Consider the following 17265-nt stretch of genomic DNA (forward strand, 5'->3'; position numbering starts at 1 on the left):
GAGCCAAGAAACCCCATGGTAATAAGTTTTTATCAAATTTAAAACTAATATATTAAGGTCACAAGTCTCAAACTTTTGGTTACCAACTACATTGGAATGTGATGTAAGAGATATCTGCGTAGGTCCAAAGAGGTATTAGTGAAATGCTTAGGGTCTTGAAACAAATAGAGATAATAATAAGGGAGATGCTACAAAGACCATATATTAAAACTACATAATATAGCAGTTGATGGTTTGATTTCTTCTTTAAATTATTATAAAAATCAATCATCGACCGCCACATCATGGTTTACAAAATATAGTTAAAAAAACATCGTCTTCCTAACATTTTCCTAATAATAATGCCTCTGGTACTACTTTGTTTTGATAATCAACTATGTATAGTTATTCAGAAATTTTTTTAAGGTTATTTCAGAAAACTCCCATTTATTTATTTTATAGAGATGATAGACCACTTTGAAATCTAAAAGCTTGTATTAGTTAAACTCCCATGTTAATAAGCCTAATGTACTTTTTTAATAGGTCATCATAAGTTTTTGAAATGACCGTGACATTTTTTTTTTTTTTTTTACCAGCCATAGTTTTTAGGTTCATACCAAAAAGAAGTAGAGAACTTGTGAAAAGATGGTCAAAAGTTCAAACCAATTTATTTCTCTTTCTCACACACACACACACAGAGATATATATATATATATATATATATATATTCGTATGAAAATATAAATAAATAAAATAATTTGTAAAAAGGAGATCACAAGTCCGAAATAATTATGAACACAAATATTTTGAATGGAAAATTTTACAAAGTTAGGATGATAGTTTCAAAAAATTAATATGACAGATCGCTTAATATAGAGGTGTGCTATCTACACACCCTTTTTTATTTCTCACACACTCTTCTAATTTTCGATCGTCGGATTGGATGAAATGAAGAAGATCAAATGATACAAATTAACAAAAATGTGTTAGAAGTTAAAAATAAAATGTGTGTGAATAGCATCCCTTAATATATTAGTTCACATGACATTTCAAAAAATTTCTTTAATTATGTCTTGAAGTAGAAAACTTAATAGCTAGGGACCATGGCTATACTTACCTTAGGATTCAGGGCATAGAATGCAATGAAACTGGGGCAGGCTGTAACGACCCGTCCCCAAATATTACGGTTTTTTAATAATTTTAGAACGTGAAATTACGAAAAATGCCATTCGAGGCAAAAACGTTGACTTTTGTTGACTGCCTTGTTTGTCATGTAAGATCTATTACCTTGGCGTATTCTTGTAGTACTCATCGCTACTAACGCGTGGGCGCAAGCGGAATCAAATTTGGAGTTACGATGAACATTTTCCGGAATCACGAATATGATGGGCAATTTGGTTATTTTACATAGGAAGATATTTTGTGTGTGTTGTTTTGTGAGTTGTGGGGCCCATACCTCAATTCCCCTTCTTCCCTATGTCATCTCCCCAATCTTTGGAACTCTGTTTCTCTGTCTCTGTCTCTTTTTCTCTTCCTTCCTCCCTGAGTGAACACTCTCGAACTCTCTCCCTCCTTGTCTCCCTCCTCATCTCTACACTTTCTCCACCCTAAGTCACCCTACCCCAGTGACATTGTGATACTTTAACCCCATCATCACTAGCCATTCATGCGACATGAGACGATGGGACGAGCTCTAAGATCGCTGGTCATTTTCCCCTACACGTTGAGTCATTATTCTTCATCTCCAGCGACCTCTCGCTGTTGTTGACATAGTTAAGCTTCGGAAACATTCTAAACCTTATCCTCTTATTCTCGTGGTTCATTTTTTATCGTGTTTGGGTGTTTTGAACAACGGTATTGCACAAAAACAATGAGAGGAAAGTTCCCTAGATTTTTGGCGAAAAACCCTACTTTTGCAAGCATTTTCCTGCCAATCCTGACCTCAGCTCAACGTCATTTTGGTATGGCCATGTTCTTGATCTCTTAAGCTTCAATTTGACTTTTAATTCATGAAAAATAGTTAAGAATCGAGCTCGAACGGAGCTTGGGAAGTTTCTCTACCAAAATCCCAGGTCTAACCTTCTTCTTCGTTGGGTCTAGCGAGCCACGAACCTAATCGGATCGACCTGATCCACAACCCAAAACAGGCCCAAACCTTTGGGCCATGTAAACTAGGCCTAAATCCATAACGGATTAACCCTAACTCAAGCCTAACCTAGTAGATCTGACCCTAACCCAAACCCAGCTTCCTGGGCCGATGCATGGCCTGTGCGTGGAGCACACGTGCCTCCGTTGGAGGTACTATGCTCCGTCGACGTTCACGGTGACGCCGACGACTTTTTCGGTGACTTATCTCAGCACGTGGCGATGCGTGAGGTGGTTAGTGGCCTTCCGGGTAACCATCTCGTGGCGGCGCGTCTGGGAACTCGAGGTCTCTCCTTAGGTTTTTCGATGTGCCGAATCCGAATCCGAATTCGTTTTCCGTTTTCTTAAATTTGATTGTTTTAGTAGAGTTTCATTAAATGGCTTCTATTTCTGCTTAAGTGCATCGGTGGGAAGCGACATCATTCTTTCTAGTTCGAGTGGCTCCCCGGCAATGGAATACTGTGAGTGGACCCTTTCTTAAATTGCATATTTTTATAAAATATTAGGTTTGCATGCATTGCATATTTCATGAATTGAGCATGTCTTATATCATGTTTTATGGATTTATATATTTATGGTTATGGAGAATTTATTAAATATTTATCATTTATCAAATTTACGTTTTATGAAACGTCGTGAATTATTGTATTTTCGTATATGCGATTATGTGGATTTACAAATATGATTTATCATGGAATTATGAGATGAGGCTTTGAGCTTTTGAAATTCAGATTTGATATGAGATTTTGAGATATGTTTTCGTTGCTTATCTGGTAGGATATCTTACAACACATCCACACAACACATGTATGTAGACATCTATGGCCATAGGACACAGTTGAGGACATTTATGCCATACCCTCAATTTTACTGGTAAAACCAATCTCGGACAGCTTCACTAGCCACATCTAGTGTCTGTGAGATGTTATATGTATATGTTTCTTCTCTGGTGTAGCCCAGAGTCATACAGCTTCGTTTTCAGGTGATGGGGCTTACCTTTTTTCTTCACTAGCGTAACCCAGTGTCATATAGCTTCACCTTTGGGTGATGGACATGTTATGCCTTTGGGCGACTATAATACCCCTAGTGAGTACATCATTGATGAAATTTACGGATTTACGTTCGGGCAGCGATAACACCATTATTGAGCATTGTTTTACGCGTACATGTTTTACGAATATTTTTATGGCATGCTAGAGTTTTCAGAAAACCTACTATGTAGTACTATATATATATATATATATATATGTTTTCAAAACAGGGGGTTAGTATGTTCATAAAGAAAATGGTTTTCTTATTATCAGTACTATTATTATAAACTTTGGTCCACTCACTCTTTTGGTTTTGCACCCCTTTCAGGATTTAGATTCGAGGCACACGATCCCAGCATTAAGGCATTTTTGTTTCGGCATCTTCGAGTCTCCTTTGTGTAGGACCCTTCCTCGAATCATACCTTTTTATAATAAAATTTTCACATTATTCTTGGTTAGTTGTATATTCTGAACACAGTTTTGCATTAGTATATTTCTTTATGATCACATATTTTAATTAGTATGCATGTTAAAAATGGCTTCGTCACCCTTGGGTGTCGGCCAACATGTGCCTATCCTGGTATTTTGTTATATCGGGATTAAGGCGTGTCAGTTTGGTATCAGGGCATGGTTTGTTCAGAGCATACTTAGGATATTCTCCTACTCTAGTGGTGCGTTGGCATTGATATCATTTGGATGTCACGGCTTTTGTTTATTGATGTCCTTCAACACGGTTATGCAATCCTCATTCTGCTTGAATAGTCACATCCTATTTGAAGCTTAAGAAATTCATGTTGGGATTGTGCCTCAAGTTAGAAGTAACTAATTGATGAATGACTTTCAACATCGGATTGATACTCTGCCCTATGCGTTCCCTAGGAATGGCGGGCAGAGTCGGTTCTACATAGAAGTGGCGTGAATTAGAAGAAACCTTAGTAGGATGAAGACTAGTTGGGATCAGTTGAAGGTCAGAAATGATGATGATCCTTTGCGACATGTGTTCCTTAGGAATGGTGGCAGAGGCATACCTATTGGGAAATCACTTATGACATCCGAAGTTCGTGGTGGAGAAAATTAAGGAAGCACCAGTTGTAGGCGAACTTAGTAGGTATCTGTAGGGTAAACCGAATCAGTTTCCTCGGATTTGTTGGTTCCACTAAGGAAATTCATGTGGACCCCCATGAAATTTCTGAACGATTGTTTCACTGATAATATCCTTGTCTTCTCCAACCATGAGGTCAATTTATTAAACATCAACAGCCAGTTATATACCGAATTCCTCAAATGTAAACCTTTCTTAAATTTCGTACCTTTCTTGGGAAAAGTGAGCGTAGTAGAAGATATCCTTACCAAATCCAAAGTTGTGATAGTTGGAAATCGAAAATCCTCTCAAGGATCGTGAATTATGAAATATCATTGGTCTTGTCGACTTCTATCGACAGTTGCCATTGATTCTTTGACCATAACCTAAACCCTCATCTTTGGCTTGGAAACAAGTTAGTTTTGTTTGAGATATTGTCTCACTCTACCATTGTTTTTACACTCTTCGATGACACCAATAAATTTCGAATCCGATGGTAATGTCCACTGAATGATTTTTCGTGCGCTAATGCAGCCTGATCCAGTAACGTTTATGTCTCTTGACGGTTGGATGTTGAAATACAATGTAAAGTTAAACTTATACACAAAAGTGCCCGCAAATAAAATTATTCGAGAAATCTCTAAAATGAAGCTTAAGTGAAGATAATGGTATGTCTGTGGGCGTTCTACAGATTCTTGGTTCACTATGGCTTACATTAGCCAACAAGGACCTGAGGCTTAATGTTTTGGTCCCAAGAATTAACAAAACGAACGAAACATAGACCTAGTCCAAGTTAAGAGGATAAAAAGATAAGAGCAAATTAATCATGATAAACAAATCAGCAGTTGGCTGGCCCTCTCAGTTTCTATCTTGACCCAAAATTTAAGACTGCATGTTATGACCATACAGTGAAATATACCTAATAATTAATATAATATGGCCGCCAACGTATAGTTTTAATTATAGGGTTGTTAGTTGCTTGTTATATAAACATTAATCTTGTCGTATCTTTTTCCAGTGGATGAGAGCAATGATTAGTACCCAAATATAAACTAATATTAGGTCAAAAAACTTGTACTGAAAATTCAATTTCCAGCTGTGTATGATAGTACCAAAATCTATCCAATGACTCACTGGATGGAGGTCTCTATATATAGAGACTAGAGTACTGGTCAATGTAAGTGGCTAGCTATATTTTTGGTGAGAAATTAAGGGAGAGGAAAAGCTAGAAGAACTAGCAAGTGAGTACTTGAAACAAAATGTCTGAAACGGGGGGCAGTGAGATAAGAACAGCCCCAATAACACCGCAGCCGCCTAAAGCACCCACAGAAGATCCTCCGGCGTCTATGTCTCGAGCAGCATCTGTGGCTCGGGTACCACCACTGGTGATCCCGGCTCCAACCGCCATGACCAACGGTGGCGGTGACCAGATAACATTGAAAACCCCAAAAGCTTTAACTCCGAAATCTCGTACTCCACGGTTCATGACACCAATAGGAAGCCCCATTAGGAGGGCTCTCCACCTCACAAGGCTTGACCCTCAGGATGCTTGGCTTCCAATCACTGAGTCTAGAAACGGTAACGCTTACTATGCTGCTTTCCATACTCTCTGCTCTGGCATCGGAATTCAATCTCTTGTTCTTCCTGTGGCCTTCACTTATCTTGGGTGGTAAGTCAACAATGTATATGTTATGAAAAAAATTTCAATTCATTTAACAACTTTTTTTTTCAATTAATTTAATAAATAAAAGTTTGTTAACTTAATAATATTACTTTTCAGTGTTCTATATTATGATACTTTTTAAAATATTTGTTTTGGTTAATTACCGCAGGACATGGGGTGTTATATGCATGACTTTGGCATTCATATGGCAACTGTATACTTTATACTTGCTGGTCCAGCTTCATGAATCTCCTGAAACAGGCATACGTTTTTGTAGATACATTCAACTGTGCAATGCAACTTTTGGTAAGAACTACCGTTTGATATGTTTAAGCTAAATGCTAAGAAATTTTACAATCCCAATATATTCAGAAGTAACTTTTCCTAAACCATCCAATTTTCTCTCTTTATCAGGCGAGAAGATATCAAAGTTTTTAGCCTTGTTCCCGATTTTGTACCTATCGGGCGGCACGTGTGTGGCACTGATCGTCCTTGGAGGAGCAACATCAAAGTCGTTCTTCCAAATTGTGTGTGGAGCTACATGCACTGCAAAGCCATTGACACCAGCAGAGTGGTACTTGGTGTTTACATGTGCCGCAGCGATCCTGTCTCAGCTGCCAAACTTGAACTCCATCGCTGGAGTATCTCTTGTTGGTGCCATAACAGCTATTGGCTACTGCACAATCATATGGGTTGTGTCCGTGGATAAGGGTAGACTTCCTAATGTGTCTTATGATCCCTTGAAATCCAACAAAAAATTCATTCACTTTTTTGATGTTCTAAATGCACTTGGAATGATTGCCTTTGCCTTCAGAGGCCACAACCTTATACTTGAGATTCAGGTATGTCCATTAATCTCACAAATTCAAGTGTATAGTAGTGTTATTAATTAGTACTCTTGTTAAATATTACAGATATATATATATATATATATATATATATATGACTATTTGTCTGTGAAACATGATTAATTTAGTGTCCTCTTTCAAATTTATATCTTATTTTAACATTTTTAATAAAATCACTATTGTTTCGCTTCAAAATAAAGAAAATTGATTTAGAACTCGACTCATTCATTTTTCTACTTAATTAATAATTACTATTTGTTTTAGTAGTATAGAGTTTCCACTTTGTTGAAGATGTTGAGTTCATATATCATATAAGAGATTTTTTTGGAAAAAAAAAAATCATATAAAAAGTTCATAAGATTCACGATGCATTGCGGGACCTATACATCTCATGACGAGAGAGGGTGGATACAAAGAATTGGAAGTTCCTAGCATATCTTATTCTTTTGGTTCAATATATTTTAAAATAGTATATACTAATTAGTCTAGAGTCAAACAAGTGGATATATTTAAATTTCTTTTGTTCCAAATCTTCCTAGTGTACCCATGTGAACAAATTATTCTAAGTCATGATCATCCAACTTTTAAGTTAATAGCAATCTTATATGGTGTGGTGATGAAACTTCAACTTCAGTTGAATATTTTTTTTTTTTTAAGCAAATGATACGCCAAATATTTTGTAAATATAAAACAACCGACAAGAAATGTCTTTACTGATGTTCATATATGTTATGCTGACTTTGAGCGAATGATGTTGAAATTGCAACTTGATCGAATAGGAGTTCTGACTAATTGAGGTTTTCTCTTCCATTACAGGCCACAATGCCATCCAATGAAAAACATCCATCACGCGTGCCAATGTGGAGGGGTGTCCTAATTTCATACACTCTCATAGCAATGTGCCTTTTCCCCCTTGCAATTGGAGGCTACTGGGCATATGGTCAAATGGTACCGTATCTAACTTATCTAAGTTCAACTTTATTATTGTCTAAAAACAAACTGTTCAAACACATGACATTTAATTTTCTCTCGTCTACCATGTTATATTACCAGATTATTCATTTGAATAATTAAAATTAAAAGTCTGACAACATATATATAGTATGTCAAATATTTAATACAAGAAGATTAACTAATTGTGACAATACTAATGGTTTATAGATACCACATCAAGGAGGCATGTTCGCAGCCTTGTTCGGCTTCCATATGCATGACACATCCCGACTGGTTCTAGGACTAGCAAGTTTGTTTGTCGTAGTCAATGCTTTGAGCTCGTTCCAGATATATGGCATGCCGATGTTCGACGAGATGGAGTCACATTACACTAGAAGGTTTAAGAAGGCAGCTCCATGGTGGCTTAGGGCCATCATGAGAGCTATGTTTACTTATGGATGCTACTTCATAGCTGTGGCCATACCCTTCTTGGGAAGCATAGCAGGTTTGCTAGGAGGGATTTCATTGCCAGTGACATTAGCTTATCCATGTTTCATGTGGCTAAAGATGAAGAAACCCAAGAAGTACGGTCTAAGTTGGTGGGTAAATTGGGTATTAGGGGTTGTGGGAATACTTCTAAGTATACTGTTGATTGCTGCTGGTGTTTATGTTGTAATTGACACTGGTATTACGGTGAGCTTTTTCAAGCCTCAGTGATTCAAAAGCAATGTCAACTGATGATATGTTGTGTCCACTATTGTAAACTGCAGTAACTTATTATTTTCTCTTGAGCCAAAAGCTTAAGTGGCTAGCATACGTAGGTTTGGTGTGGATGTTTAAAAAAGAAATGAATATTAGAGTGAATTTGTTTGCACATAATCAAGGCCAATGCACACTACTTATGTACTTGGAAATTTGGGCATAATTATTACAAACTAAACACGAATTGGTAAATTTCACTAGTGTCCAATTTCGCCATCTTTGAGTCAAAAATAAAAAATTATGCCATAAGCATTTTCTTTTTTAGTTACATTAAAAAAATCAACTTCTGAATCCTAACCTATTACCACTTGAGCCAACTTCGAGAACTTGTTCGATTAGCATGTTTAATCAACTAGATCCTCAAACCGGCACACGAGACGTGAAACAAAATTCCAACGGTAGCTTCTTACTCCACCCAACAATTTGTTATGGCTCATAATCTGTTGGAGTGGAGGATCTTAACTAGGGTTTTGAACCTTTAGGATTTTGGTTACTGCCAACCTCATCTAAACAGATTTCGATTAACTTTTTTCACCAAAAGAAGCTGCTACTACTAGTTATGAAAGATGAGAACTACATAAACTTACAAAATCACTAATCCAAGGACATAAGATTGTAATCATATAGTTATAAGGCACACCATGACTAACCCTTCTTTTCTTTGTTGAGATTTTCTTTCTTAATGGGTTTGAACATCATCTTCATATACAAGGAAAGGGATCCTCTCCAGATTCCTTCCTCCTAATCCACGAAGTCCAAGGATCCAGGCCATTGAAATTTGATCCAAGACATGATTGGCAGCATTTGTGCTTCCAAGACTTTAAGTCTATGAATGAATATAATTCTAAAGTTTGTCGAATCCGATCACTTCTCAAGTTTTGTAATGAAATTTTGACCAAAGAAGATCTCCTAGAGAATACTTATTCGACCTTCTCTGCTACTAATATTGTCCTGCAACAACAATATAGATCTCAGAAGTTCACTAAGTTTTCGGATTTGATCTCTGTTTTACTTCTCGTTGAAAAGCAGAATCAGCTGTTGATGAAGCACACTATAGCACAAACCAATGCCCAAAATGCCACAAGAGGTGTGGTTAAGGAGGCCAAAAGCCACCCTGTCCAGGTTAACAGAGCCACGACCCATCTAAGGGAAAGAAACGCCCTAACCTCACTCCCAAGGCCCCAAGCTTCAAGAATAAAGGCAAAGCACCTGAAATCATGGATGCAGATATGTGCTATCGCTGTGGTTCAAAATACCATTGGTCCCGTGTTTGTCGAGCTCCCTAGAAGGTTGTAGCTGAGAGTTCGAAAATGGAGGTTTCTGACTTTCAAGAGGCCGTTACCCTTATGGAAGATTAGAATCTTAGACATAAACTATTTTTCTAGTTGAAATAAGACAATGGGGCCGAATTCCACAGTAGTGGCCGACCCCCCCCCTTTTGTTTTTTGGTTAATTTTGAACAATTTTCCCTTATGTTTGGATTATTTGTTGGTGATTTATTTTTTAGATATTAAGTTTTTAATTAATTTCTGTCCTTGAATACATAAAATTATTTTGAATGGATATTCTTTTTAATAACTTTTATGCATGTGACCAATTCAATTTAATTTTTTATTCTAGGTATGACTAGTGGGGAAGTTAGTTGTCGGGCAAATAGTGCAACCATGCACACCGTTTTGCATGAACGCATCTATTTCACTAACTTCATACCTAAGAATGCATCTCTGACAACCCTCTCAGGCTCATCCAACCTAATCGAATTATACGATAAGGCACGTATAATGTTGTCCAATGGTGCAATCTTGACCATTGATAAGGCACTTTATTCTCCGCGTTCTGGGAGAACGTTATTGAGTTTTAAGGACATTAGAGATAACAATTACCAAGTTGAAACCTATGTAGAAAACGGAGTTGAATTTTTGTGCATAACTTCCTACGAATATGGCCAGAAACGTATTCTAGAGAAGATGGAGCGTATCCTGAGTGGTATGTATACTATGACCATATGCCCTATAAATAGCCAATATGTGGCTGGCCCTACCTCTAGGACTACACACAAAATTACACTTTGGCATGATCGTTTGCGACACCCTAGACGAATAGCAATGCGTCGTATCCTCAAATCATCACACGGGCATCCACTAACCCAAAGCTTAGGTTCTATTCAAGGAATCGCATGTCAAACATATTCAATGGGAAAGCTTATTACTAAGCCTTTTTATGACAAGATTCGTTCGAATTCTCCCATTTTTCTACAAAGGATTCAAGGGGACATTTGTGAACCGATTCACCCTCTATGCAGACTATTTAGATATTTTATGGTTTTGGTTGACGCTTCTACATGTTGGTCACACGTGTGCTTGTTGTCCACAAGGAACGCTACATTCTCCAAATTGTTGGATCAAGTTATCAAGTTCAGGGCTCACCACCCTCATTATCCAATCAAATATATTCGATTGGATAATGTTGGAGAATTCATATCTAAAAATTTTGATGACTATTGCATGTCAGTTGGGGTTGAAGTTGAAAATCCAGTACCCCATGTTCACACCCAGAACGGTCTGCTAGATGCATTCATTAAGCGCTTACAAATGATTGCTCGATCCTACCAAGATCTTGATCATTGCTTGGGGCCATGCAATATTGCAAGTAGCCATGTTTGTCCACCTAAGGGCTATTAGATCCCAACCATATACCGTTCTTCAGTTGGTTACCGCATACGAACCCAACATATCGCATCTGTGCATTTTTTATCGTGCCGTCTATGTGCCGATTTCATTGACCTTACGTATAAAAAATAGGGCCTCATCGAAAGATGGCAATTTATATAAGATATAATTCTCCTTCGATCATTCGTTACTTAGAACCTTTGACAGACGATCTATTTACTGCTCATTTCACAAATTTTCACTTTTATGAGACAGTCTTCTTGTCGTTAGGGAGAGATAAGAACGTCAACGTTCATGATGAACGACGCGAATTATCGTGGACGACTCCCACTTTGTCTCATTTAGATCTCTACACCACTCAGTCTGAAACTGAAGTATAGCACATATTAAATCTTTAGAGCATAACCAATCTAACACCAATGACAAGATCACATATTCTAGCTGCGAATGTGCCTGCAAAGATGGATGTACCAAATGTACGACGAACTTCCCTCCTGGAGACCCGGGACGCCAACTTTGGTGATCCACGTATATTAATGGCTAGCTAATCATTTGCCCCTACACAAAAGCATGGCGAACCTCTTGGTTCAAAGGATTCACACCCCAGAAGAGGACACCCATGGCACAAGCCCCTAAAGAGCCTACCGTGAATCTGAATGTTGCTTATTCATTCTATCCAACTCATGAGGAAATTCTAGATTACGGAAGCGTCCTTGAAGAGATAAATCCACTTCGCGAGAATCATGAGATTTTGGTCTATTATGCTAGCTTAGATGATGTGTGGTGTAGAAATGAGATGATCGTCGACGATGCATTAACATATGCAGTAGCTACTGAGATCATATTGAGCGATGACATTGAATCCCGTTCCGTTGATGAATGTCAACGTAGAACCGATTAGTCAAACTGGAAACAAGCAATCCAAGTCGAACTCAATTCGCTTGCGAAATGTAAGGTATTTGGACTTGTAGCTCCTACTCCTCCACATGTGAAGCTCATTGGCTACAAGTGGGTTTTAGTTTGGAAACCTAATTAGAAGAAAGAAATTATGCTTTACAAAGCTCGTCTTGTTGTGCAAGGCTTCTCACAACGCCCTGGGATTAACTGTGACGAAACTTTTCGCTACCTTATCAATTTGGTAGTTTTCAAAAAACTGAGTATGCAACTGATAGATGTAGTAACTACGTATCTCTATGGGGATCTTAATACGAAAATTTATATGAAAGTTCCATAAGGACTTACATTGACTGGATCAAATATTTCCAAACCTCGGAACACGCTCTCAATTCAGCTGAGGCATTCACTCTACAATTTAAAGCAATCCAAAAGAATGTGGTATAACCGTTTGAGTGAGTATTTCACTAGTCATGGATATATGAACAACGAACTATGCCCTTGTGTGTTCATTAAGAAGCCACATTCTGGTTTTACGATAGTTGTAGTACATGTCGATGACATGAACCTTATCGAAACTCCTAAAGAGCTCGCGAGAACTGCCACACACTTGAAGTCGGAATTTGAGAGGAAAGATCTAGGAAAGACTCAATACTGTCTCGATCTAGAGATAGAGCACTGTTCGAATGAAATCTTAGTACATCAATCGAACTACACGAGAAGGTGTTGCACCACTTTAACGAGGATAAAGCAAAGCCTTCGAGTACTCCTATGGTCATTTGATTGCTAGATGCAAAACGTGATCCCTTCCATTTGAAAAAAGATGATGAAGAGATTTTAGAGCCTGAAGTTCCTTATCTAAGTGCGATCTACGCTTTATTGTACTTAGCTCAATGCGATAGACTCTACATCTCCTTCGTTGTTAATCTTTTGGCAAGATATAGTAATGTACCAACACACAGACACTAGACTGGCGTCAAAGACATATTCCGCTACCTTAAGGGTACTACGGATTTAGGCTTGTTCTATCCCTACGGATCCTCGAGTGATGCCGCACCTCCTCCCCCGCTTCTCGAGTCGATTCTCGCCTTGTTAGTTATGTTGACGCAAAATACTTATCTGATCCGCACAAGGCACGCTCTTAAATGGGTTATGTCTTTACTGTTTGAGAAACCGCAATCTCTTAGAGGGTTAACTAAACAGACATTAGTTGCCACCTCATCTAGCCATGCTAAAATTCTCTCCTTACATGAAGCAACTCGGGAATGCTTTTGGTTGAAAACAGTTGCGGGCCATATTAGAAGCTCCTGCGATCTTTACCCTATCGTGGATGTCTCGATGACGATCTATGAAGACAACGCAACATGCATCGAATAGTTCAAGAAGGGTTACATCAAAGGAGACAACACCAAGCACATTGTGCCAAAGTTCTTCTTCTCACATCAACAACAAGAGCATCAAAAGATTGAAGTCATGCAATTTCGTTCATAAGACAATATGGCTGACCTCTTCACCAAATCACTACCGAAGGCGACGTTTCAGAAGCTTGTTCAAGGAATTGGTAAGCGTAAACTTTCTGAGTTGCAACATTGCCATTTCTCTTTGAAATTATGTCAAACTTAGGGGGAGTATCCTGAATAATATTTGCTTGATCTTAATGTACTCTTTTTCCCTACGATTAGGAGCATTTTTTCCACTGGGTTTTTACTACCTAACTAGGCTTGAACGAGGCATCCACCTTGCACTGACCATATCCATAATGATGTCCTGTAGACACTTTATTTGACTTTGCATTGCTCCCGCATTTTTCCTTAGATTATGGATTTTATCCCTACTCAAGTTTTTGCCATAGTCTTTGTGTTTTTAAGTGAGACTTACTTCTTTATGCAAGTTCCTACCTTATTGAGAATAACGTTGTTCCTAGAATCAGTGCCGATAAGTTGACTTCCTCAACTTCAACATGATGCTGAATCTACCTTGAGTATTTACATACTCAAGGGGGAGTGTTATGAACTTTCCTAGTTTAAGTGTGATTGTGTGAATCTTAGATTAGATTTGATTCTAGTTATTCTTTCCTAGATGGACTTGTATTCCTTAGGGATGAATGAATTCTTCTCTCTTATTACTATAAATAAGGGTACTATGTAGGAGGGAATAACATACACATTCTCCTACAATTCTACAAACACATCTCTCTCTACAATCTCTCCTTGCCGCCTGCCCCCTTCTCTTAGTCAGATAAAATAGGTTACAACATAAGTGAATTTATACGAGAAATGTCAATAATATGCCTAACAAGTATATCTATATGAGAAATGTTGATAATATGCCTACTAATAGTGGCCCGGAATGCATGATAAACATGTATGAAATATTATACTAATTTATCTATATATATATATATATATATATTAATGTACCTATATTTTGTAGATTCACTAATGTAAATAATAAAATATATTTTATATGAGAAATTCAATAGTATGCCTAACAAGTATATTTATATGAGAAATATCAATAATATGCCTACTAATAGAGGCTTGGGATGCATGATAAACATGTATGAAATATTATACTAATTTACCTATATTTTTGTAGATTCACTAATTTAAATGATAAATACATTTTATATGAGAAATATTAACAATATGCCACCTAATATACATTTTATATGAGAAATATTAACAATATGCCACCTAATAGATGCTCAGGATTCATGATAGACATGTATGAAATGTTATACTAATTTACATATATGAATTGATTTACCTATATTTTCCAAATCCAAAAATTTGATAACAATTGCATTGTTTTTCAAAATGACCAAAACTATTACTAGTAAAAATAGGTACATATTTTAAAAATTTTAAAAATTTACCTATAATTTACCTATATTTTAAAAATTCAATAATTTAACTACATTCTTTTGTTACAAGCTAATTTATCTGCATATTTTGAGTGCATATTAATTCACCAATCCACTTATTAGTTTATATATACAAATAATACTATCATATAATTTACTTATAATATCCAAAGTAATTATATACATTTTGTTCTTTACCATATCTGACACACCCCGACCTAAATCGATGCATGTTGGCCGTCACGTGATGGTGACGTAGCTATGTGCGCAAGACAAGTAAATAAGTGCAGGAAGAAGTGTTAGAGTGTAGATACACATAGTCAGAGCGTATGTGGTATGAAAGAAAACCCTACATTGATGGATGTCTGTCAGAACCGCCGTAGAGTCCTCGTGAGCCACCAACATGCAGTTCCATCTAGAACCTGGAGGGGCGCAAAACAGAAAATGTGAGTGGGTAAAAAGAAAGCTTTTCAAAATCATTTCTCTTTCCAAAAGTAATAACCCCTTACCGTAAAACTCGTATAGTTTCCCAGAAAATAAAAATACGTACATATATAAAAATTACGCTCCAGAGTAGTGAAAATCAAATATATGCCATGTCAAGTATCCCAATATGGAAATAAGTAGCCAGGTGAAATAAATCAACGTAAAATGATATGTCAGTCGGAGTCACCTAACGTGACCTGTACAGCTGAACCTATAGCTGATCAAATATGCATGCACATGAGTCGGAACCACCTATTGTGGTTTGTACGACAGGGCTGGGTGCAAATAAGTACACTCAAGTGTTACGATTATGTGAAGGCTATGCGAATAATCGCGGATCACCTATGAGTCGGAACCACCTAATGTGGTCTATACGACAGGGCTATGCACCAAACTTGGATCCAAGGTGAACGTGTAGTGCGGGAAGTGAACATCATGTGAAGGACTGTGCCCTGGCCACAAGCGTGAGCACTAGCACTGGGGTGCAGGATAATGAGCTCTAAATGCATCTACATATAACCACAAACAATGCATCCACTATCATCAATATATACTCACCTGAAGCTTACCTGGGTGTCCGCAACATCAAGCAACAATATGCATATCTATACTAATGCATACTCTAAAGCATAATGCAATTGACATGGCATTTAAAACGTAATTTCATTTAAAACAAATTTCTGGGAAAACGCAAAGCATATATATGTATATAGAGAAAACCAAAAGCCCATTCACTAGTATGTAGCTGGATCGTAACCCTCGAGTCTCGCCTGACTGTGCTTGTCCTTTGGAAACATCTCACCTATATGTTAACTCACTATTTTAACATTAATCTTACGTACATAACCAAACCCGTGTAATAACTTCTCATACGTTGCTCAATTGGGGTGTTTGAATATACCATCGTGGCCTACTCAACACCATGAGCATCCTCATATTTTTAGAATAATTTTCCGACCTCCCACGTACCCTCACGCACCGGCCAAGGCACGACCATACGCGCCTGCCACGCGTATGCACATGCCTGGCACACAAACGGAATTTTAAACGCCATTAAGGAATATTCCGCTAAATAATATAATATTTCTTTAACTGTACCTGACGCCATTAGTAAATTCCATCAAAGTTATTTTTGGAATATTCCATTTTTTCCTTGGTGGTTTGCCGGATTCCGACACCGATCGCCACTGCGTCGCCAGAAACTGGAAAAATTTCAAATTTAAATAGCTCACTCAAATCTCAACCAAACTTCACAAACTTCACATGGATTTGAAGCCCTGAACGAGTAGAACATGTTCTTACCACTTTGAAGTCCTAAAATCGACGGAAAAAAGTCAGAAAATCCTTCGATATTCTGGTCAAAACTGCAACTCGAGGAACTAACCTATCCCGACGTCCAAACCCTTCCAAAACTTCTCTATGATCTATGTGAAGTTTTTTTAAAACTCCCTTAAGCCCTAAAACTCCGTGAAACGTCCACGATCACGATGAAGTAGCAGAGCACCTTGCCGGAGCTCTCAAGTTCCCGAGTTTTTGAGGTTCTTTCACAAAACTAAGGGTATGATTAGGTTCCTGACTTTGCAAGGAACTCGAAAGTGACCTTCATTAGTTCGATCTGTGCAAGATGGAGATGGTTAGGTGTGTGTGTGTACGGATTGTACGAACGAAGGAAAGATCGAGAGAAAGGATGATGGTATGTACGTGTATGTGAGTGTGTGCGTGTGGTCTGCATTGGGCATAGATAAAAGGGATCTTAAGCCTTAATTGGGCTGCATGTTTAGGGCTAACAACTGACCCCAAAACAATCCTAAAATTCTAATTGGACACAAAAAAGTAGGAGGTGTGGTGATTGGTCCATTTCCTTAGCCCAATTACACAATCGTTTATTCTTAACATTTTCGTTACGAA

General features: G+C 37.7%; 1 protein-coding gene across 1 annotated transcript; it reads left to right on the plus strand.

Annotated features, from left to right (window-relative positions):
• The first annotated feature begins 5312 nt into the window (after positions 1–5312).
• Positions 5313–8559, plus strand: LOC137725692 (lysine histidine transporter-like 8). The gene is made up of 5 exons (XM_068464462.2): positions 5313–5905; positions 6069–6205; positions 6314–6741; positions 7564–7695; positions 7909–8559. The coding sequence occupies exons 1-5, from the start codon at positions 5496–5498 to the stop codon at positions 8395–8397; spliced, it is 1596 nt and encodes a 531-aa protein (XP_068320563.2). The 5' UTR covers positions 5313–5495; the 3' UTR covers positions 8398–8559.
• Positions 8560–17265: the final 8706 nt, after the last annotated feature.

Source organism: Pyrus communis, chromosome 5 (genome assembly GCF_041283825.1).
Source record: "Pyrus communis isolate YQ-2024b chromosome 5, ASM4128382v1, whole genome shotgun sequence".
Taxonomy (NCBI): domain Eukaryota; kingdom Viridiplantae; phylum Streptophyta; class Magnoliopsida; order Rosales; family Rosaceae; genus Pyrus; species Pyrus communis.

Coding starts and splice junctions, on each gene's coding strand:
- LOC137725692 (XM_068464462.2), top strand. CDS start 5,496: ATGTCTGAAACGGGGGGCAGTGAGATAAGAACAGCCCCAATAACACCG. Junction 6,206..6,313: donor ACTGTGCAATGCAACTTTTG/GTAAGAACTACC, acceptor TCTCTTTATCAG/GCGAGAAGATATCAAAGTTT. Junction 7,696..7,908: donor ACTGGGCATATGGTCAAATG/GTACCGTATCTA, acceptor AATGGTTTATAG/ATACCACATCAAGGAGGCAT.